The sequence below is a fragment of the Peromyscus eremicus genome, chromosome 8a, assembly GCF_949786415.1.
Source record: "Peromyscus eremicus chromosome 8a, PerEre_H2_v1, whole genome shotgun sequence".
Lineage (NCBI taxonomy): Eukaryota > Metazoa > Chordata > Mammalia > Rodentia > Cricetidae > Peromyscus > Peromyscus eremicus.
The window spans coordinates 13476320-13498299 of NC_081423.1; the positions used below are offsets into that span (position 1 = coordinate 13476320).

The 21980-nt window shown below is 44.7% G+C and overlaps 1 protein-coding gene across 1 annotated transcript in view; it reads left to right on the forward strand.

Annotated features, from left to right (window-relative positions):
* Window positions 1-21980, forward strand: part of LOC131916439 (dedicator of cytokinesis protein 2-like) — an 89442-nt gene that overhangs the window by 6388 nt on the left and 61074 nt on the right. Inside the window, exons 3-5 of the mRNA XM_059269786.1 lie at window positions 5861-5939; window positions 12284-12384; window positions 12475-12533. Coding sequence (XP_059125769.1) covers window positions 5861-5939; window positions 12284-12384; window positions 12475-12533 — 239 coding nt within the window. The remainder of the gene's footprint in view (window positions 1-5860; window positions 5940-12283; window positions 12385-12474; window positions 12534-21980) is intronic.

Sequence of the window (21980 nt, forward strand, 5' to 3'; positions counted from 1 at the left end):
CTCCCTCTAATCCTTTCTTCTTTCCTTGATCGCTGTCTCTTGCCCTTTATTATCTGGGTCACTATAGTTAATCTATTACCACCTCTGATTTATGCTTGCATGTGTGTATCAGTTGTCTGTTACCTGTGCTTCTGTTTGTTGGTGGAGGGAGGGTGCTGTCCAGCTTTGAATGTCTCCCCCAGGGGTGTACTGTTTGTGTACGTGCAGGTGATGACATGTTCTACTGTAAGAAACACTTTCTGGTAGAGCATTTTTTTCTTTTTGGTAAGATGCAGCATTCAGCGTGCTCTGATTTACATGACATGTTTACATTTTAAATGATCAAGTTCTTCATAATGTTGTAAATTAACACAATTATGCCAGGAAACCTCTCTTCCCTCTCTTGTGTCTGTGCCTCAGTCTGGAATCATAGCACTTCAAGGGGGTTAGGGATTTAAACACGTTTCTACAGCTTCTCTTAGAGCAGTCAATCAACGTTTATTGAGTGTCTAAGGCTCTAGGGAGGGCACAGATCCATTCAGGCTACGATCCTGAAGGCTTCCTTCTAGTAAGGGAAATTCCTTCTAGTAAGGGAAATCGTAAGTTTGACCACAGAAACATGTCCAAGTCCTGCAGTGACCCTCATGAGAGCCGAGTCCAGAGACAGCATGGAGGCATACAGGCTAATGACTTCCTGGGTTCAAATCCTGTGCCCTTCATTAGATAGTTATTGACTTTGGGGAAGTCACTTAGCTGCTCTGGACTCAGTTTTCCTGCCTGTAAAATGGGATTAATCCCCATCACAGAGAATTGTGGGGTTTATGTGGCTAAAATGAAAGGCTAACTGGCATAAAGTAATTGGGACAGAGTTGGCACATAACAAGAACTTTATAGCTATTGTTTTTATTCCTGTGGTCGGGATTCATCTAGAATTCTCTGCAGAAGAGGCGAACACAGGCTGGACCTTGACTATCTTTTTCAGTGATCCATTTCAAGATAGAGTGTCAAGCACATAATAGGTGCCCATTTGGGTCAGGGCAGACGGCTCTAGGAAGTTGAGCAGACGCTGCTTAGCACTTACATCGTGTGACAGCAAATTGCTGGTACCCACTCCCCCTCCTGCTGCCTACCTGAGGCTATAGTGAGTATTCCTTCTTGGAGTCCCCACCTCCTGTGATACACCTCAACCAGAAAAGAACAGGGGAGAGAAAGACAGAGGCGGAAGATGTGTTCTCGCTTTATTTTAATGTGTGCGTGTGAGTGTGTGTATGTACATGTGTGTGCACACATGTGCATGCGCACCAGTCGACACGTGCCATGGTGCGTGTGTGGAGGACAGAGAACAGAGAACAACTTGAGGGAATCAGTTCTCTCCTTCCACCATACAGGTTCTAGGGCCAAACTCAGTTTGGCAGGCTTAGTGACCAACACCTCTATCTGCTGAGCCTTCTCACTGGTCCGTGGTTTCTTTACCTCACACAGTACATCTAATCTTGAAGTACAATTGGCTAAAAGAGCCTGCTACATACCTGGTGCTGAAGACACTTTAGGTGAGCTGTGCCCTGACAAGCTGGGATGTGCTGCCTCTCCCTAACCCAGTGGTTCTCAACCTGTGGGTTGCAAACCCTTTGGGGGTCGCATATCAGATATTTACATTATGATTCATAACAGTAGCAAAATTACAGTTATGAAGTAGCAACAAAGTAATTGTATGGTTGGGGGTCACCATAACATGAGGAATTATATTAAAGGGTCACAGCATTAAGAAGGCTGAGAACCACTGCTTTAACCTCTTGGTGCATGAACTTTGAGGCACTGTGATAGGAGCAGCTTAAGGATCCTGGAAAAATGATGCATGCCGGGCTCAGGGGAAGCATAAGAGCTCCACCCCCTAGGCAGATCTATTACATCCATCCTTAAGTTTTGACCAATAGAATCAGCTATACCCTATGAACCACAGGGCAAAGGAGAGTGGGATTCACAGAAGTCCGCTGCTCCCCTGGATGGTTCTCTCCAGAGGAGGATCCTCACTCTCTTTTCTGCTTTTATTCATGTCATACAACTTGTTACCGTGGGGTGGCGCTGTGCTGTCACATCAAAGTACTTCCAGCCTCAGATTCCCCCATTGCTGGAGGTGGTGGCAACCAACTTAGACCTGGGAGAAGAGTGCCTGACATTTGCCCTGCGTATGCAGAGGCCCTGGACTCTAAATTGCATCTTATTGTTTCTTCACACTTGGCTCCTCTTGTAGATGATGCCAGTGAGATTCTGGGGAGGTCAAGGATGGGAGTTGACCAGGCCAAGCTCACTGCTGTCCTTGCAATAGCTCCACGCACTGAGCCTGGTGCAGAGTGGACATCCTGGATACCATGCAGCCTGCTAACACACCATGGATAAGAGGTGTTCTGTTGAAATTGGAAAATGAACCTTGCTTTAAACAACTTGTGCTCCTTGTTAAGAACAACAGAGAGTTGAGTGTGTTTTTATTTCTACCCACTTCAGAACAATTTTTAAAGAAGAAAAAAGCCTTATGCCTCCTATCTTAAATACAACTCAAGAGTTAAGTGGGAGTTTTACATTCAGCTTGTGGCTATCAGAGAAGCCAGGGGGTGGGGATACACCTGACTCTCACCACCACCAGCACGTGGCTGATCAGTCTCCAGTCACTAGTCTAGCCTCTGGGCACCCCAGACAGGTTTAAACTGACAACCTAAATAGTGTCTATTCTGGAGTTACTGATAGCTTTGTTGCTAGCGAGAACGTAGAAAGCCCTCATTTGGGTATCACATTTCAGCTCCTGAGATGTTTATACACAATATGACAGCCACTCAATGCACTTCCATCTAGAGAATCAGATAACTAATCTTTAAGGAGAAAATATAGATGTTGTTTCAAAGGCATCTTAGCAAATGGCAAAAAAAAAAAAAAAAAAAAGCAAACCCAAAGAAATCCTGCTCTTTGACAGCCTGACAGGGCGGTGGATTTTGTGGGATTTTCCATTTCTGTTGCTGTGTGGTCCTACCTGGCTCAAACCTGGCTGCTGGATATTCCCTGTTTGCCATTGTCTTTTCAACTACTTGTGCCTGGTTTTAGAAGGAGAACTGGGCAACCGGAAGGATTCCAAGCTCTCGTGACCACGGTGCAGCTCCAGGCTCTGGGTTGGGTACTCACTGGGCACTTACCCATCATTCCCTGCAGCAACTCCAGGGAATGGTTTCCTCACCACTGTGCAGTAGAGAGGAACTGGAGACTTCAGAAGGATAGAACATGACCCAAATCCACAGAGCTGGAAAGTGGCAAAGTCAGAAATAACATTTAGGGTGTGCGCATGTTCCAAATTCTGTGATTCCAACACCGGAATATGCTGCCTTTTCCACCTGGCAAACAACATGTTAAGTATTTAACGAATTGCTGACGCAGCCCAATTGACAAGCAGGGCCCCACAAGGCCAATACTTGAGTATTCCTCATGTTCAACAACCCAGCCAAAATATAGCACCAGTTTTTATGCACAGTCCCCTATGTCCTGTGAGCATCCTCTTTTATTTTCTGGAATTTCTCTGGCTTCAGGGTGCTCAGTACATCTGCCTGAGGGGTGTGTGTGGATGCACTGGTCCCTTGGAATGAGTGACCAACCCAGGAACAACTTCTCACCGCTGAGGGACAGTGAGGGTGGTACCAGTAGCCCAGCTCACTTGTCTCATAGGAGGGGTCACTTCTGACGTGCAAATGTGTTGTTTAAGGTCTCTTAGTGGCTCCTAAGCAGAATGGAGCTCAAATTATTACCCACACTCATCAGCACTTCCTGTATTGGCCTCCTCTGTTGCCTCAGGCAGGCTGTAGGTATTTGCCAGAACCAGCCATTCAGGGGACAAGGAGATATTGATTGCCTGCTGCTCATCAAAGATGGCGGGACCAAGGTGGCAGAGTGTTTGCCCAGCATTCATGAGGTTCTGAGTTCAGTCTGTAGTCCTGAGAAAAGAAGGCACAATCACAAGCGTAGGCACACAAAGGATCCTTGGCCACATCTCAGTTGGAAGGCAGCTGTAAACCTCCAGAAGAGTAATGATTATGGCTTTGTGCCCATCTGGAGCAGGGGGTGAATGGAGTAGGTGGCTCTAGATCTACTCTGAAAGCAATGCCGAGGATGTGCCCAGGGAGGCAGAGTGTTGGGCAGGAGACAAAGCCAAAGCCAATGTTATCAGGGCTGAGTCTCGTTCCTCTTCCGGGAGCAAGTGCAAGGGGGTGGGTGTTCTTCACTTACATGGGAAAACTACCAAGAGAAGTGGGAGTGGGACAGAAGGTCTATGAGAGTTAGCTCTGTCAAAAGCAGAGAGCTCGGGCTCATGAGAGGCCTAGGATGAAGATACACATTGGGAAAGCAAGCATGTAAGCATGAGATGTTCCTAATCCCTAGGGAAGTGTGACATGATGGAGGAAACAGACACTGGGCCATTCAGATGCATCCTCCAGGATCACATAGGGCGCAGCAGATGAAGCTGCAAGGAGCATGCTCAGGGCCCCACCTTGTGGTTGGCCCATGGCCTGAAACAGAAGTTTGACTCCATGGAGACAGCTAAGATGTCAAGTGTGGTAGGAAGAGCACACAAAGTGCCCCCAGAGAGTGAGAAAGTAGGCAGTGATCTATGCACAGGAGAATAATCAAAGGTTTTAAGGAGTAGTGCATTCTGGGTGTTTTCGACCTGCAGCCCTGCCTGGGCTTCATATGTCCCAAGATAGCAATGAATGTGTCCCAGCACATTTATAGATGATGAAATCACATCACATACTCCAGAGGTTGGACAGGACACCCTCAAGTATACACCAGGAAAGCATAATTTTAACTTAGAAGAATTGGGACAGGCTATAAAATGAAAACATGTCACTAAGTACTCAGGAAGTGACCTGAATCACAAGGTAATAGTGAAATGCAAGCATAGGAAGAAAGGTCAGGGCCAAAGCATGAAGACCAAAGCTTGGCTGGTCCACGGGCAGTGGAGAATCATGGCAGTCAGTGATGGGGCTGGGGTTGTTCCATAGGACCAGGTGTCCCTGGGAATGGCAGGGCAAGAGAAGGGAGGCTGTAGGAACAGTCAGTGGAGAAGGAGGAAGAGAACCAGGTGACTAGGGAGATGGAGAGAGTGTACTTTTACAGCAGGTACCAAAATGTGAAACGTGGATGATATTTGACTGGTACTGGGTCTTGGAAGGAGGACTAGAAAGAGGCGCTTGAAGGAGTGCGAGGTGTGTGGAAGAGTGATCATAGGAACATAGTCTATTACAGAAAAAAATGCAAGAAACCACAAAATGGCCCATCAATAAGAAACTGATTAAATAAACTGTGATGCAGCCAAAGAGTGGGATGCTCTTTGGTGATTAAAAACGATGACGTGCGGCTACACTCACTGGTGTGAAAGGAGCACAGGATTTATTATTGAGTCAACTAGGCAAGCTATGAAACTGCATTCACTGTGTAACACCATTTATCAAAATGACATCCTTAAAATATCACTTGTATAGACACTTCCACGGAGACCCTTGAAATGATGTTCACCCACATCTTGGTGGCAGCCTTCTCTAGGTGAGGGGATCCCATGGAATGCTGTCTGTTGTTTGGGGAAGGAGTGATCTTTATATCATTTCTGGATGGCATGGATTGTTCAGCCATAAACTTTTAAGAGTTTGAATGTAAGACAACACAATCTCCTAAAAAGTCAAATAGACAGTTCTTGAATTCTAGCAAGGCAACTGCAACCCTTGTGTTGACCTGCATTAGTCCCCATCTGAAGACCAACCTCTCCCTGGGAGAAGGTGAGGAGATTTTAGTCTGTCATGAAGAGAAGAGAGAGAAGATGCTCCAGTAACCTTGTTTCCTCTTCTAGGGTCTTCTTGAGAGCTATCAACAAGTTTGCAGAAACCATGAACCAGAAGTTTCTAGAACACACAAGCTTTGAGTTCCAGGTGAGTGTGAGGTGTTGGAGATGCTCAGGGCCATCCTGGCACCATCAGCCACCTGCAAGCACACAGAAGCCTTACAGAGGTCTCTGGAGATGTGCAGAAGGGAAGCAGGGAGGGAGGAGGAGACACTCTGAAGCTTTGACAGGGACACACATGCAAATGTGACCTCCCACAATAGAGGCTCTCATTTACTCACTGTCCAACAGGCGCCACCTTTCAAACATAACGTTTTCTTACTGTTTTGTTCACTGGCGCCTAGAAACAGCCAGTCATAGACACTGAAGTATGATTTACAGTAAAGCTTTCAAGTACATCTCTGTGACTTCTCAATTCCTCTAAAAGTCATTTTGATGTGCCTGCTCAGCCAAGACTCAGGGCCTCTGAGACATTCAGGGGATGATAAGAATGTCCCTGAAGTAAGTAGAGTAATGTCCCACAAGGAACATGCTCTTCAAAGCCTGATGGGAAAGTCTGTACTACTGCCCATGCATTCCTGCAGGAGTGAGAGAGAAGAAACCCACCCCCACCCCCAAAAAACCCTCCAGGGAAGTCTTCAACCTTAGAGCCTCTGGTAGCAGAGTCTACGGGAACAGAAGTCACCTAGTACAGTCACTCAGGGCTGCGCTATTTCCTGCCTGCTCATCTGAGAGGCTGTGTTTCCATCACACTGGCCTCTCTAACTCATTGGCTCAGGCAAAGATGTCATCTGACCTGAGTGATACATCTGTAAAATGCCAGCTGCCCTCTCACTTCAGGAGGCTTTCCCAGCCCAGGATCATGCTGGGAAAGCTTACCAGTCAGCTGCTGTTGGAATAGTTGCTCCTTACAGAGCCCGCCCTGTCTGGCTCCTTTCTGAGGTTTGTCCCATGAGTCTGCAGTCATGGGGGTGCATCTGGGCCTCCTGATGCTTCGTTGTGGCACTGACTGCCCTTTGAAATCATTGCTCTTGCTCCTCTGTTTCCGTGCATGTTTTTGTTCCTCCTTCTGATAAAACGAGACTTTCACTCTTGTGTTTGCAGCCACTCTGTGCCCTGTGCCTGGTGTACAGTGTGTCCCCTGGGGGAGGTGGCATCTGGGCTGAGACCCGTGCCGTGCACCCTGCTGGGAAGATGGGTTGAGACACCTTTGCTGGGCTGAAAGGATAAAGGTCCTCTTTGAATGAGGTTCTTGCTCTCTCCCATGACCTTGCTCAGATTAGAATGTTCATGATAAGAAGACCAGCTGCCATTTTCCCACAGTTTATGTAGCAGCTCAGAAGAAATCACTCCAAGGGCCATTCAGCTGCCCTGCCATTTTGAGACTGCTGCCAGCGAGCTTCCTCTCTGAAGTTGCAGGAGTGAGACCCAAAAGCCATGCACAGAGAGCCTGAAGTCAACGCATTGGGACTAGAACCTGCAGTGGCCGAGAGGCTTCCATGCAGAACCATGGCCACACTCCAGATTCAGGGTATTACTTTGGTCTCGGGTGAGGGTTTCTCTCTGGATGATACATCTTTCACAGAGCAACTAAACATGTCCCTCTGGCTGTTTAGAATCAAGAGAAAGGTTTTATTTCCCTTAAAATGTAGCACAGATGCCCACAGGCTTCACTTACAAGCCTGTTCAGAGAAGTGGATATTGCCATTGTGTTTGGCGGGACAGCTTGGAACAACATACCTGGGGGCCAGAGAGGCAGTATGTGACAATAAAAAAGCCAACTGTTTTGTCATTTGCCCCTGGTGTTGGCAGTTCCAGCCTCGGGACCTGCTGGTCTGACTGCCACTCTCCTCCATGATCTTAAAGAGGTCCCACAACAGGATGAGCTCCAGTCCTCTATGCCATTCATTTAGGTTTCATACAACTTTCCTGAAAGAAAAATGACATACGAAAGATACCTAGGAAACGGATATCCCATATATGCAAATGTTAAAACGTGGTTTTAGGTAAAGTGTTTCAGCTCTGTGCCTTGGTTTCTTCAACGTTAAATGAAGATGCCATTAGGGGCTATTTCTTTGGACAGCTCTAAGGGGTAGGTGAATTGGTTCATGTAACACACTTAGAATGGTGCTGGCAATGTAAGAGCCATTTAATGAATGCTACCTTGTTAGCATCATTTTGATGATGGTGATGATCATAGTACTGGTGGTGATGATAATGGTGATAGTGGTGGTGATGGTGATGATGATCGTGATGGTAATGGCGGTGGCGGTGGCGGCGGTGGCAGTGGTGGTGGTGGTAATCTGTAGTGACCTTAAAAGCACCAGGAACTCAGGTCAGTTCTTGACAGGCAAGCCAGCAGGGAAGCTTTTTGATCACACAACATAGCCCGCGGCTGTCACACCCACAGGATTCTGTAAACCATGGCAAAGAGCTAGGAACACAGAATCAAATAATTCTTTTCTAATGAGGCTTCCACAGATATTCAGTGAAAAGTACCCCCCAAAACTGGGTCATTTTTCAATCTTCTCTTTCTCTTTTCCTCCTAACTTTTCCTCCCCCTTGTGAGAATAGATTTGTTTTCTGTACCCTGCCTGGAACACCCTGGGCTCCTTCTTGTGGGCTCATGTATTATGCATGTGATACCAGCAGGAACTGCCTCTGTGCAGTGCAGGGACAGGAGAAAGGAGATTGGCCCCAACCTCTCCTCTGAGTGGTGGTTTTGTGATTCAAAGGGCAAAAGGCCAACAGTTCCACGGGCGCCACTCCATAGGTGCCAAGGCCCGGGAATTATGGAAATGATGATTTCTGCTGGGAGCTAAGATCAGTGGTGCCCTCCGGATGCTGGAACTGCTGCTCATGGCTGTTTGTAAGGTCACAGAGACCAGAAGAAGATATAAATTAACCTTGCAGGGACTTGTGCTGAAGGTCCAGGCTACTTCATCATGGAATTCTGTAATTCCACTACTAAGCATAGACACAAAAGGAAATCAGTGCCAAGAGGACATTATTCATTCCTATGTTCATTGTCATGCTGTGGACCTGGCATCAGTCTACATGTCCATCAGCAGAGCCATGCATAAAGGAAATGTTTTATACACAATGGAATACTATTCAGCCATAGAAAATAAAACCTTGTCTTTTGCCTTAGCTTAAATAGACCTTAAGAACACTATGTTAAGTGAAATAAGCCAAATGCAGAAAAACACACACTTTGTGAATTCATTTGTATGTAGATTCTATAAAAGTCAAATTTGTAGCAAGTAGAATAATAATTATGAGAAGCTAGGAAGGGGACAGATGGAAGAGGTTGGTCAGTACCTACAAAGCTATAGCCATGATGCAGGAATACATTCTGGTGTCCTTCACAGTAGAAAGACTACGTAGTTGGTAGCTATGTATATCTTAAAGTAATTAGACTAGAGACTTTTACCACAAAGAATTTATGAAGTTTGGGTAATGGGTATACTAATTGCCCTAGTGGTATACATGTATCCAAACTTCTTGTTGAAACATGTGGATTTGTACTATGATCATGTGGTAATTTGATTCAAACCTTTTTACAGCAACAGAGCTCAGGAGTAAGGTCAACTTGGCTCCCAATGCTGCGTTTGCCAGTAGGATGGAGCAATTTTCTTCCCTGTGGCCCTCAGTTTTTTGATGTCTAAATGGGGAAAAACACAAGTTTTATCACTTCTCAGAGGAATTTGATTTTTATTATTTTTTGAAATTATGTGTGTCTCTGTGTGGGTATGTATATGTGTATGTGGTACCCACAGAGGCCAGAAGAGGGCACCAGATACCCTGGAGCTGGAGTTAAAGTATGTTGCCATATGGATACTGGGGGCTGAACCCAGATCCTTGGCAAGAGCAGCCTTAACCACTGTGCCGTCTCTCCAGCTCTTCAGAGGGATTGATAGGAATACATATAAAGTGCGGCCATTCACTATGAACTCATTCCACAAATACTGCTGTGATACATGCTAGATCAGGCATACAGCTAAACATCATATATATCAAGGTGATCAAGAAAATGAAATCTTTGTCTCTATGACCTTTACATTCAATAGTGAAGATAGAAAGTAAATTTCTTGGTTTAAAATATGTCATGAATGCTGTGAACAGGGTGTAATGAGGATGGATGCCAGCAGTTCGGCTTTAGTGTCCATTACTGGGGAAGGCTATTATAGGAATTGATGTCTAAACCTATATTGCAAGAGTACATGGGAGTTTGCTGGGCAGGATTTCCTCATTTAGTCCTTATAACTGCACCCTTTGGGGCCCATTATCCTCATTTTCCAGGTGAAAGAACCGAGTCTCAGACAGGCAGGGTAACATGCTCCTGACGGTGGAGATGATAATTAGATTGTAGCCCTGGAAAGCATCCTGGCATTATCCACAAAAACAAACAGCAAAAAGTGATACCTGTCTCTGTCCCGTGGCTCTGTGATTCTAGCCCTAGGAATGCACACCACAGAGACAGATTCTCAGGCAGCAAGAGGTTTAAATGAGAGAGTTAATACAGTGCTACTGCTGGAGGAAGAGAAGCAGGACCACGCTAGCTACGTGTCTATACATAGGAGAAAGGGTAAAAGTGAAGTAGCCCTTATAGCGAGAATATTATGTAGCAGTAAAAGAGAGTGAAGCCGATCTTTGTTGCTACTGGAGAATTACAGTGTAGATGGGTAAAGGTAAAAGCAGAGATGGCAGGCCTGTTTTTGAAGGCTGCCCGTATGTGCATTTATTTAGACAGGAAAGTTCTCTGAGAGGATACCATGGCATTAGTTCCATTTTCTTCTGTGGAATTAGGCTATGGTTCAAGGCAGGATAGAAAAATGATGTTTTATAATGGAAACTTTTGCTCTCATTCAACTTTTAAAACCTGTATGTACGTTACTTTTATGGCTTTTTTTGGTTAATTAAAAATAAGTACATTATCCTTATGTCCACCAGTGACATAGTTGTGTGTGGTCATGTGACACATCTGGTTCTTAAGAGTTTCCTGCTTTGACATAAAGCAGTGTAGCTCATGGAAAATGGGGCCCCGGGCCTGCTGGTCTCTGAAATTGGACCCCTAGGCCTATGGAAGGTATGACTTTTAGCAGTCATGACCTTGGCAGTGTTGGCTATTTGCAGCCTGTGACGGGCCTGCTGGAATGGAAGGTGACCGATTCCACTGCAGGGCAGTCTGTCTTGCTGCTGGGTCTGTTCTTTTGCTACACAGTGTACACAGACTTAGCAAGTCAGGCATCTTAAAAGACTTACCCTTGAGCATCCAAGTTGCTAGGCTCTGCACTGGTACAAAAGGATCCACTTGGATAATGAGCAGGGAACCACAGTGAGACCGACAGATCCTTTCAAGCTCTTACTGTGGTCCACGCCTTGTAAACACGTCATCTCACGCTGCCTGTGTTGCAGCCCTCTGCGGTAAGTGCCCAGTCACCTCAGCTTTGCAGATGAGTTTGCTGAGGCTCAATAACACCCAGTCTGGACCTTCCTCTTTCTGATCTGTGGCCCATATCAATATTGTCATCACCATGCTCATCCTTCTGAATACTTTCCATATGTATGCATTGAATGTTTGTTCTACTCTGTCTCACCACCAGCTGGGGGAGTGGATTCCACCAGTCTCCTTCACAGTCAGCAGCAGATCATACGCCTGGAAAACTTACAGCAGCTGAGAACATACAAGCTGGTAGAGACGGGGTTCTAGCCTTAGGAAGCCCCCGAATCACCCTCACCGAGTGCTTTTTGGTACACATGTCTCTGGGCCTCACTCCCCACCCCCGAAGGTGTGATGCTGCTGATGGTCCTGGAACCAGACTTTAAGATCACTGAACAGAGGAGAAGGCAAATGTACAGGGCTTTAAGATAGAACGGATTGGGGTTGGGGATTTAGCTCAGTGGTAGAGCACTTGCCTAGCAAGTGCAAGGCCCTGGGTTCGGTCCTCAGCTCTTGAAAAAAAAAAAAAAAAGGTAGAACGATTGCAGGCTGGCTTCTAAGAGTTGTCAGGTTGATCAGGGAGGGAGCCAGTGAAGCTCTAACTTCCTGAGTAGCCTTCTCTTTCACACACCTATAATTTCAGGGCAGGAACCAGCTCACCAATCGGGGTGAGTTATTTGTCTTCCAAAAACCAGAACAACAAAAGCACCACAGCTACAAGAATCCAGCTCTGAAATTCTCCTCGACCAAGCCCATTGTCAGAGAGGGGAAGGCATGGCCAGTGCCCAGAGAAAGCCATCCATTGTCCTAGCTTCAGCCAGGATGCTAATTTCAGAGTCTGTGCCAGTTAGAAAATTGCAGAGCACACAATTAAACTGGTCTTGCCTCTGTCGTCTGCCATCTTTATAAATTATTCACATTACACAGTGTTTAATATGCTTCCCCTCTTTCAGACCCTCTCCATGACTGCTCTCCTCTTTCTTTTACAGCTGTGGAACAACTATTTTCATCTGGCAGTGGCTTTTATCACTCAGGACTCTCTGCAGCTGGAGCAGTTCACGCACGCTAAGTACAACAAAATCCTGAATAAGTAGGTTGCAGTCTTGGATTTTCTGAGGGGGTGGGGCTTCATGAAATGCACTGGAATGGGGTTTGAAGCAGGCCTTTTCACTTCTTCTAGGTACGGGGACATGAGACGGCTCATTGGCTTTTCCATCCGTGATATGTGGTATAAACTTGGTGAGTAGGCGCCCTTGTCAGAGAGATGTATCTGCATGCTTCCAGTGCCTCCCTGAAGACCAGTCCCCAACCTGTCCTTCCCAGCTGCTTCTGTGTGATGTTCCTGAAGACCTAGGAAGTCAAACAGGAATTTATAAGAGGGAGGAGGAGGCAGTGCTACTGTGGGACCTGTCCTCATGCATCACAGGAATGCTTGCTGCTGATTGGCAGTCGATATTGTATATCCTGCTTCTTGTGTGATGTGGTCCATAAAATACTTTTGAACCTCCCAGGGTGGGAGAATGGATTCTCTAGGGAATGACTCCAAAAGCTGCCCCTTGTCACAGTGAGCTGCAGGGATGGTTTGGGGTTAATTGTGAAGGGAGAGGTGGAAGCCGACGGACCTTTAGTGACATTCTGGGTGAGGCGTGGACTAAAGAGACCCTACAGAAATGTCATATTGCATCCTTTAGGTCCACCCCTGCTTTCTCTTACTGATCAGGAAACTCGAAATGGAAAGTTACTTGCTTGAGCTCAGACAACTGGAAGTCTCTGAGTGTGGTTTTCATTCTATGAGCACAGGGGGGCATTAATCTTGCTTATGGACCAAATTCTGCATGAAAGATGAATGGATGAGTCAATGAAGAGTGAACAAGTCCATCTCTGGCATTTGGCTTTCTCCTTGACTCTCTTGTGTACAATTTTTCTGCCCTGGGCATTTTTAAGGGGATTTGCCTCTTGGCTTTAACCTCTATGACCCTCTTGGACTTTGTTTCCCACTTCCCTAGAGCTCTTCATATGGGCTGGCTCTTAGCAGATGCTCTGGATAACTTTTAGAGTAAGGTCTATCCTCTGCTAGGAGGAGGAGTACAGTACAGTAGAGTGATTGCCAGTCTGGTTTCTGCGGTTGTTGGCGACATCAGACCCCAGCTACGACCACACAATTGATGATAGGGAAGCCACGAGTCGGCTCACAGAGCCTAAAGCAGAGCAAAGGACCTAGGCCCAGAACCAACTGTCACAGCTCTGCTTGGGGCCTTGCCCAGTCGTGTACAACCAAGCCTTAAGCAAGAGAATTTAACATCCCTTGTCCTAAGTAAAGGAATTAACACTGTCTCACAAGGTGCCTATGAAGGTTGTAAGAGCAAAGACTAAGGTAAATGTGGCTGTGGAGGCCTGCACACACATCAGAGTTATTGTACCTATTCTTACTCCTGTTCTTACCATGGTCCAGTGAGATGGAGCCTAACTGGGCTGTGCTGGCCCCTTTGCCACCAAAGCTCAGTCCAGTATACACCACTAAGGCCCGAAGAATGGGGTCCAGGCAGTGATCTGAAAGAGTGAAGTAGGGTGGATCCTACGACCCAGAGAGATTCTACAGTGCAGGTACTGCCAACATTTGGAGTAGGATAACCTTTGGCTGTAGGGCTATCTTGGGGTATTGGATCATCTCTCTGGGCTCTGTTCTTTAAGATGCTGGTGGCACTCTCCCCAAACCTCTTCAGCTATTGTGACATGTCCCCTAGGGAGTATCCTCTTAGTGTGCCCTTTGTCCGGCTACTTTGGATAAGGAGAGGGCTATCAGAAATACTTTGTCTCATTTTCCATTTGTGTTAGTAGCTTTTTGGAACTATGACCAAAAGAGCGAAGAGAACAGCTGGGAGAATTCCTTGACTTAACGTGGAGTTTCAGAGGCTCCAGTCCACCGGTCTCGGCTCTGTGGATTCAGAGCTTGTGGTGAACATCATGGCAGGAGGATGTGGCAGAGGCTCCTCATCTCATGGTGGAAATGCCTTCAGGGTGGCACAGTATAACCCCACCCCTACCGTACAATGACATACAGCCACAGACCTACTTCTTCCAGCCAGACCCTGCCTCTTAAAGTTTTATTCTTCTCTAGGAAAGAATTGACACCAGCTAGAAGCCAAGCCTTTAATACTGGAGGCTGTATGCGACTTTGTGTGTTCAAACCTTAACACCACTGCTTTGCAACAAGGCAAAAAAAAAAAAAAAAAAAAAAAAAAAAGACAATGTCAGTGCAGACACATGTAAGGAGAAACAAGGGCCTGGAGCAAAGTGCTGCTGAAATGCTTCAGCAGAAAGCTACCACCAGTGGCTGCAGCTCTCTAGCCGATTGCTATCTGGCTAGAACGCAAGCTAATCACTACCACATCTTCCGATTTCTCAAAAGAAGCCAATACCTTAGTTCTTTCAAAGCATTTTCCAGTGTGTGTGTGAATATCAATGATGATTAATTGAGTGTTTTCAAACTATACCATGTTCCCAGTGAAAGAATGGCTTCCCAGTTTGCATACTTTATTTCTATCAACAGAGACTAGCCAAAGCTGTGGTGGGCCTCTGCTCCCAGCTCCACACCCCAGGCTCTGCCAGAATCACAGAACAAGGAGCTCTGTTTTGTTTGTGGTGAGCGGCTCCACACAGCCTGCTCGCCTCTGAACATCCTTCACTGCACTGTTTTGCACACAGAAGATTTTATTTAGATATAGATTATGTTTTGGCAGGGAGTCTTGTACTTCCAATTATGCTGATGAATGAAAAGCTGTTACCAAATATTCCACCTGCTTAGAATCACAGAACACCAGAGCTGGAAGGGCCCTTTAGAGATCATATTGTCCAGCATTTTTCAAACATTTATTTTTAGCTAAGGGCCAATAAAAAGAAGAATTCATGCTCGATAAGTAAATGGGATAAAAAGTAGAAATATTGTAATTAAAGTGATCAGGGGTGCAAAGCCTGTTATAAATGGCCTTCTGACTCCCGGGACAGACCACTGAGGATAACTGGAAGGGTGATTTATATGATCTGACCCTTATTCTTTTACCAGTGAGGAAACTGAGGCTCAGAGAGGAGACAGGGCTCATTCACAACCATTTAGGGCATTAGAGGTGGAAAACCAACAAGCATACCGGCAGGAAGCCTTGCTCAGACACATCACAGAGCTCTTTGCTCCTCAAACATGCAGAATGAATTAGCACAATTAAAAGACCTGTCTGGAGGTTGCAAGAAACGATCCATCGATTGTGACTGCCCTCAGTGATGGCATTTGCTGAAGAGCAATCTTAAGAACAGAGAGGCCCAGGCCACCCTAAGTGTCAAAGAGGGCTGGAGGTGGCCTCTGGCATTGTCATCTGAATGCTGTATTCCCACACCACCCTGCTAAAGATCTGGTCGAGGAGAGCATCACTGCATTGGGCTTCCTTAGATGGTCTCTTATTCAGACAAATGATGTCTACTGCAGGAAACAAAACATCAAAGGAAACTTTGCCAAAAGAGTCACCCTTCATCTCTTGGCCAGACTTCTGAGGAAGAAGAAAGTACATCATTCTGAAGGGGTCTTCCCTTCACACACACACACACACACACACACACACACACACACACACACACACCCCAGGTTTCCACTCATTACTATCATGGCTACCTTCTCCTTCCTTGTCTCTTGCAGGAATAAGAGCAGAAATCCGAGGCAGGGAGGATGAGTGGCTGCCTCACTGATATCCCACCCTGTTGCTCCGTGGGATTCTGGTGTTAGCACACTAATGAGATTAGTTTGATAATCCACACCAGGACCAAGCTCTGAGTTCATTAGGGACCGATGCAGTGAGAACACTACATAGCTAATGATGGGTTTAAAGGGCAGCTCATTGGATAGCTGAGCTCTCCATAGCAGCCTTTGCTGATTGCCCATGCAGTAGCTCTTCTTCTCTTCCTAGCTGACTGGATCCTGATAATGTTTTTGTTTTTGTTTTGGTCGGATTGCAATTTGCTCAGCTAACAATGTCTTGGAGTAGTAGATGGTGGTCGTGTGACCCAGATCTGCCCCACAAAAAATCAGTGGAAACATGTTTGTATGTATTCAGCAAAGTATTTCTTCAAAGAGAGAAGTGGGTGGAGGAAAGGGAGAGAGAGGACTCAAAGAGCACAGCACATCATTATTTTGCCCTTCTTTCTTTCTGGAAAATGACATGATGGCTAGAGAGGCAGAAATTGTCTTGGTGCCTTAAGGACAGAAGTCATATGCTGAGGCTGGAGGTGACATTGAGTTCTTTCTGTCTTCTCAGATTTCACAACTCTGAGCTGACCATCTTCTGAGGTTTTGTTAAGGAAGAAAATCAGAGCTTTTGGGTTAGCCTTGGTAGCCATATTTTCAATTACACCTCTAGCTAATAAATCAGCTAATTTGGCTCTCTGATCTTACAGGTCATGTAGCTCTGATAGGTCTGCAGAAGCAGAAGGACACACCCAAGGTCAACAACAAATGGTTCCTTGAGCTGCAATTAGAAGAATTTGTCTTTGGACCCCAAGTCTAATGTTCTTATGAATATTTTTTCCAAAGAGTTTACATTTTCAAATGACATGAAATAGCGAACTAACTTTTTCAGAGAATACCGATAATGAGTAAATCATTGTGCATGTTAGTATTTGAAATTCTGCTTTAATGCCAGCAGCAACCATAAGACTCAGCATCAGTATCTTCTTAGTAGGAAAGTCTGTGGCAGCCATGTGGTTATAGAGAACCAGTTGCAAGGCTCATCTCAGGCTTGAAGGTTATTTAACAATCATTCTTCTGGGAAGAGTCTAGGCATGTATGTGTTCAATCTTGCATGTATGTTGGTCTGGGAGAAGGAGCACGTGATGGGAGTTCTTAGTGAGGAAGACTACATATTGTTAGGAGCCCAGCCATTTAAGGGTTTGTGTCATTTGTGTTTTGGGGTCCTGGACCATTGCCAATGGTATAGTATTCTAACACTGGATTTCTGCTGGGCATGAGGTAATACTCATTTTGCTAAAAGGACATTGTATTTAACCTCCCCACATCCCCTTGGTTTAATGTTGGGCTGATGTGTTAACAATCATCATGGGACAGTGGCATCTTGACCACATGTGTGGAACGACCAGTTCCGGCAAGCCCATGAGAACAACGGGCTGTTCCTTTTTATACATCTCCTTATTCGCCAGGTGGACTAATAGTGAGAAGGTTGAGGGAAATTAAGACATGATTCAGACCCTATAAGGTAGGACCTACTGTCTAGGTATGGAAATTTAGAATATTGCTGTTTAAAGTGAAATGATATAGCTTCAGAGACCATGGGGGAAATGTCTCCTAAAGAACATCAGAGAGTGAGTGGTCCACCTCGGGGCTGAAGGAAAGCTGCAACAAGGTAAGTGATCCAGGAAAGCAGCCTAAGCAAACATGCTTCTTAGGGTTGGATGATATGCTGCCCAGAAGAAATATGGAGTGGCTTTCGAGAAAACATCCATCTGTACATCTATACTTAATAGCAAACACTGAGCACTGTGGTAGACAGAATAACAGAAGTTGTGAACCCTGATACCTTAAATAACAAATGATGCAAATATTATGATCAAATTAAGGATCCTTATGGTGAGGGGATCTTGGATTATCCAGATGGGCCCAATACGATTACAAGGTTCCTTATATATGTAGAGAGAGGCAGGAGAATGAGAACCAGAGAAATTTGAGGAAGGCCCAATAAGGATGAAGGTGAGAGGTCATAAACCAAGGGATAGAAGGAGACTCTAAGAGCCTGAAGGGGGAAGGAAATAGATTCTTCCTTGGACTTCTGACCTCAGTCATTTACGTTCATACCTTGGTGTTTTAGTACAGTGAAACCCATTCTAGACTTCTATTCTCCAGGAGTATGAGATAATGAATGTGTTTGAAGTCATCAGTTGGTTGTGACTTACCACATCAATAACAGGAATCCAGTATGAGCACCTTCTAAGGTCATATGACTGAGGTTAAAACTGAAAACAGACGAATAACACAGGCCTGGCCTCATAGACTCACCCATACCACTGAGAATTAGAATATTGGTTGCAATTATTTAATTAATGTCTGTAAAGATGAAATAACTGTAGAGTAGAAACTTGAGGCATATAGAGAGTCTATGAGGACCCTGTGAAGTGAATGAGCCATGGGTTAGCCCAACAAGGATGAGCCAAAAGCTATTCTTTCTATAGTCCCGTCCTGTCGAAATAGAATGTGAGCTACATGTCTTGTTTTAAATACTGTAGTACCTACATTAACAGACTATTAAAAAGGCCTGGGCATGGTGGTACTTGCCTATAATGCCAGCACTTGGGAGCTGGAGACAGGAGGATCAGGGGTTAAATTTAATCTTCAGCTACATGGGGAGTTCGAGGCTAGCATGGGCTGTAGGAGACCCTGTCCTAAAAGACAAAGAAAGGGAGAAAGAGAGAATTAAAAGGAGCACAGATGCACTTTATGATGGGGTTATAGCCCAATAAACTCAGCATAAGCTGAAAATACTGTAAGTGGAAAATACATCACAAACCCTTCACCCAGCTTAATAACTCAGCACACTGGAGTTTTGGTGGCTTTTCCTCACAGTGGTGAGGCTGCTGGGTGTGCAACTTTCTGCATCTGCCTGATATCAAGAGAGAGGATTGGATTGCATATTACTAGCCTTAAAAGGAAAAGGATCCAAATTCAGAATTCAAAATACAGGGCTGGAGATGTAGCTCAGAGGTAGGATGCTTGCCTGGCATCCACAAGGCCCCGGGTTCAATTCCAGCACTGGAAAAAAAAAGATAAATAAATGTAAAATTCAAGATAATTTCTATGAAATATATTTTGCTTTAGTACTAGTGTGAAGTTGAATATCCTAAACTTAATCTTTTAAACAAGGAATGGTCTCTATTTTATTCAACTTCATATTCCAATGTTGTATGTATCTCTGCCTGGGGGACCAGCCTCCAGACGGCCCAGGGCTTGAAAGGGATCCATCACGTCAGCACGTACTAGACTTTTTTATCTGAGGGCCTTAGGGAAAAAGACACTCACATACTCTCTTGATGGTTTCCTTCAGACCTTTTCTTTCTTTCTTTTTCTTCCTTCCTTTCTTTCTTTCTTTCTTTCTTTCTTTCTTTCTTTCTTTCTTTCTTTCTTTCTTTCTTTCTTTTCTGAGACAGGCTTTCTCTGTGTAGCTTTGGAGTCTGTCCTGGATCTTGCTCTGTAGACCAGGCTGGCCTCAAACTCACAGAGATCTGCCTGGCTCTGCCTCCCAAGTGCTGGGATTAAATGTGTGTACCACCACCGCCTGGCTCAGACCTTTTCTTTATTCTTCTTTTGCGTTCTCTATTCTTTATTTTCCTGGTGATTTCCTTCTCTCATTCTTGATGGTTTCCTTCTAATTTTATCTTTATTCTTGATGCTTCCTTCCAGCTCCTTCTAACTCTCTCATTCCTGATGAGACTTTCCTTCTAACTCATTTTAACTCTCTGATTCTTGATGTTTTCCTTCTAACTCTCATTCTTGATGTTTTCCTTCTAGCCTGTTTTAACTCTCTCCTACTCTATCTCTATTCTTTCCCAGCAAAATCTTTCAGGCAATATAAAAATTATAGTGTGGTTACATTTTGTTTTTCAAGTGAATGAGTACAATGAATACAAAACAAGCAGTAAAAAACAGCATGTTTTCCGTATCCCTTACATGATTAAACATTTTACTTATTACAAGTGAAAAACAAATTATCCTAAGAACTCATAGACATTCATATCCAAGCAGCTTGTTATAGATTAACCGTGTGGTCAAGCAGGGTATTCTTCTCAGCCAGGTCTTTTACTGGCAGGCTACAGTTTTGCAGTTCCAAAGAAAAGGCCAGTTACTTTATTACTTATCTTGAAAGGTAACCTTATAAGGAATCTTAAAGGAATCACAAACCTAAATTTTTATATATGAAGAATCAGTCAGATCTACTTTAAACCTTTAGGGTACATAGCCACTCATCAATAGTTTCTTATATCAGGAGATTAAGGGCAAAAATGGGCACAAGGAATTAATCATCACCTTTGATCACCAACCAATCCTAGCAAGGAAAGTGCATCAACTAATAATAATTGGGCTGCTTTGTTCTTGTTTCCTGGCCTTAAAGAGTTCTGCATTCAACTGTGTGTCTTTCTAAAACTTTAGATTGTCTTCTTGGGTTTTTTGCCTTAAAGCTATTTGACAAAAACATCTTGGTCTAACTTTAAGTTATTTTCAAAGCTTTGTTTCAGCTGTGATGCAGTTCAAAACCTGTGAACACATCTCCCAACATTAAGGTTAAAAGACTTTAAGTTAGCTGAGCTAACTGGGACTCAATTGCTTTTCTTAATCATTAACCTAAGCCACAGTCTATATGGCTCCTCAATAGAAACTCATGTGTTGTAGCAGTGTGACACTTCCTTGTTTATATTTTCAATCATCAAAACACTATTTAAACTAACATTATTATTATCATTTAGATAGTACAGCTAAAGAAGAAATCATCTTCATAATAATCCACAGGTAAAAATGTCCAGTAGAATGGGATGTTTCTATGAGATAAACACACTGCATTACAGGCAGTGAGGATTCTCCCCACACCCATTCACACCATGCCATGTAGCAGAGAAAGACAGCAGCAGCAAACATGTGAAGGCACAGCAGAAGCCAAAGGCATTCTGGGGTCTGTGAATCTCTGAGTGAGATTCACCTGTCGGAGAGTTTCGTCCTGGTGGGCTGACACCTTGAACTTCAATTGCCACCTGCTGCTCTTCTGACATGCCACCAGCAAGTATGACTTTAACAGATAATCAAGATAAAACATTCTTATGGTTTTAAAAAAATGTATTCTTGGGTAGATTTTTGTATGCTCGGACTACATTTACATCTGGATAGCCATATCTCAAGTGTTTAAAAAGACACATGGTTCACAGCATCTGGAATGAACCTTAAGGCCCTAAAGAATGCCTAAGAGTTTACTCTCAGGGGCACATGTGGGGTGGGGTTCGCAGTGGGGAGCGAGGCTGAGGCCATGTGTGAAAGCCGAAGCAGAAGAGGCAGGATATACTGGAGAAGCGGAAGACAGGCTATGGAGGGAAGGCAGGTACGAGACATGGACAGGGCACCAAGGGCCTCCAGCAAATGGCCTGCAGAGTGCAATGCTTTGCACACACCTGTGAAGGTGGGCCAGACAGTATTCAATGGGCCTGAGAGCAGTGTGAAGGGTCGTGAGTGTCACAGCAGTGAAGGAAAATCCATCTAGATCCTTTCTCTGGTTAATTCTTTGCAATATAAATGAAATAAAGTATAAGACAAAAAGCTGAGTAGTCTATAAGTTCCCATGAAAGGGCCCAGTGGCTCTCACATAGTGGAATGTTATGTTTTCATTCTGTTCTTTCTAGAACCCAATATAGTGTTGAGGCCAAAAGATTCCCAGCTCTCTCCATATTACCATATTTAATTAGCATCAATGCTGCTGAGTTCTCTCAGGTAGCAGACACTGAAAAGCCCCGTGTTTCTGTGTTTCCATTCACCCATTTAAGCTTCTACCATGTACAAGGGGATTCTGGAGGTCCAGGGAGGTTGAGTCATATGAGCAGTACCACAAAGCCATGAAGTAGAAGAAATGAGACCTGACCACGGGTGTCAGCCTCAGA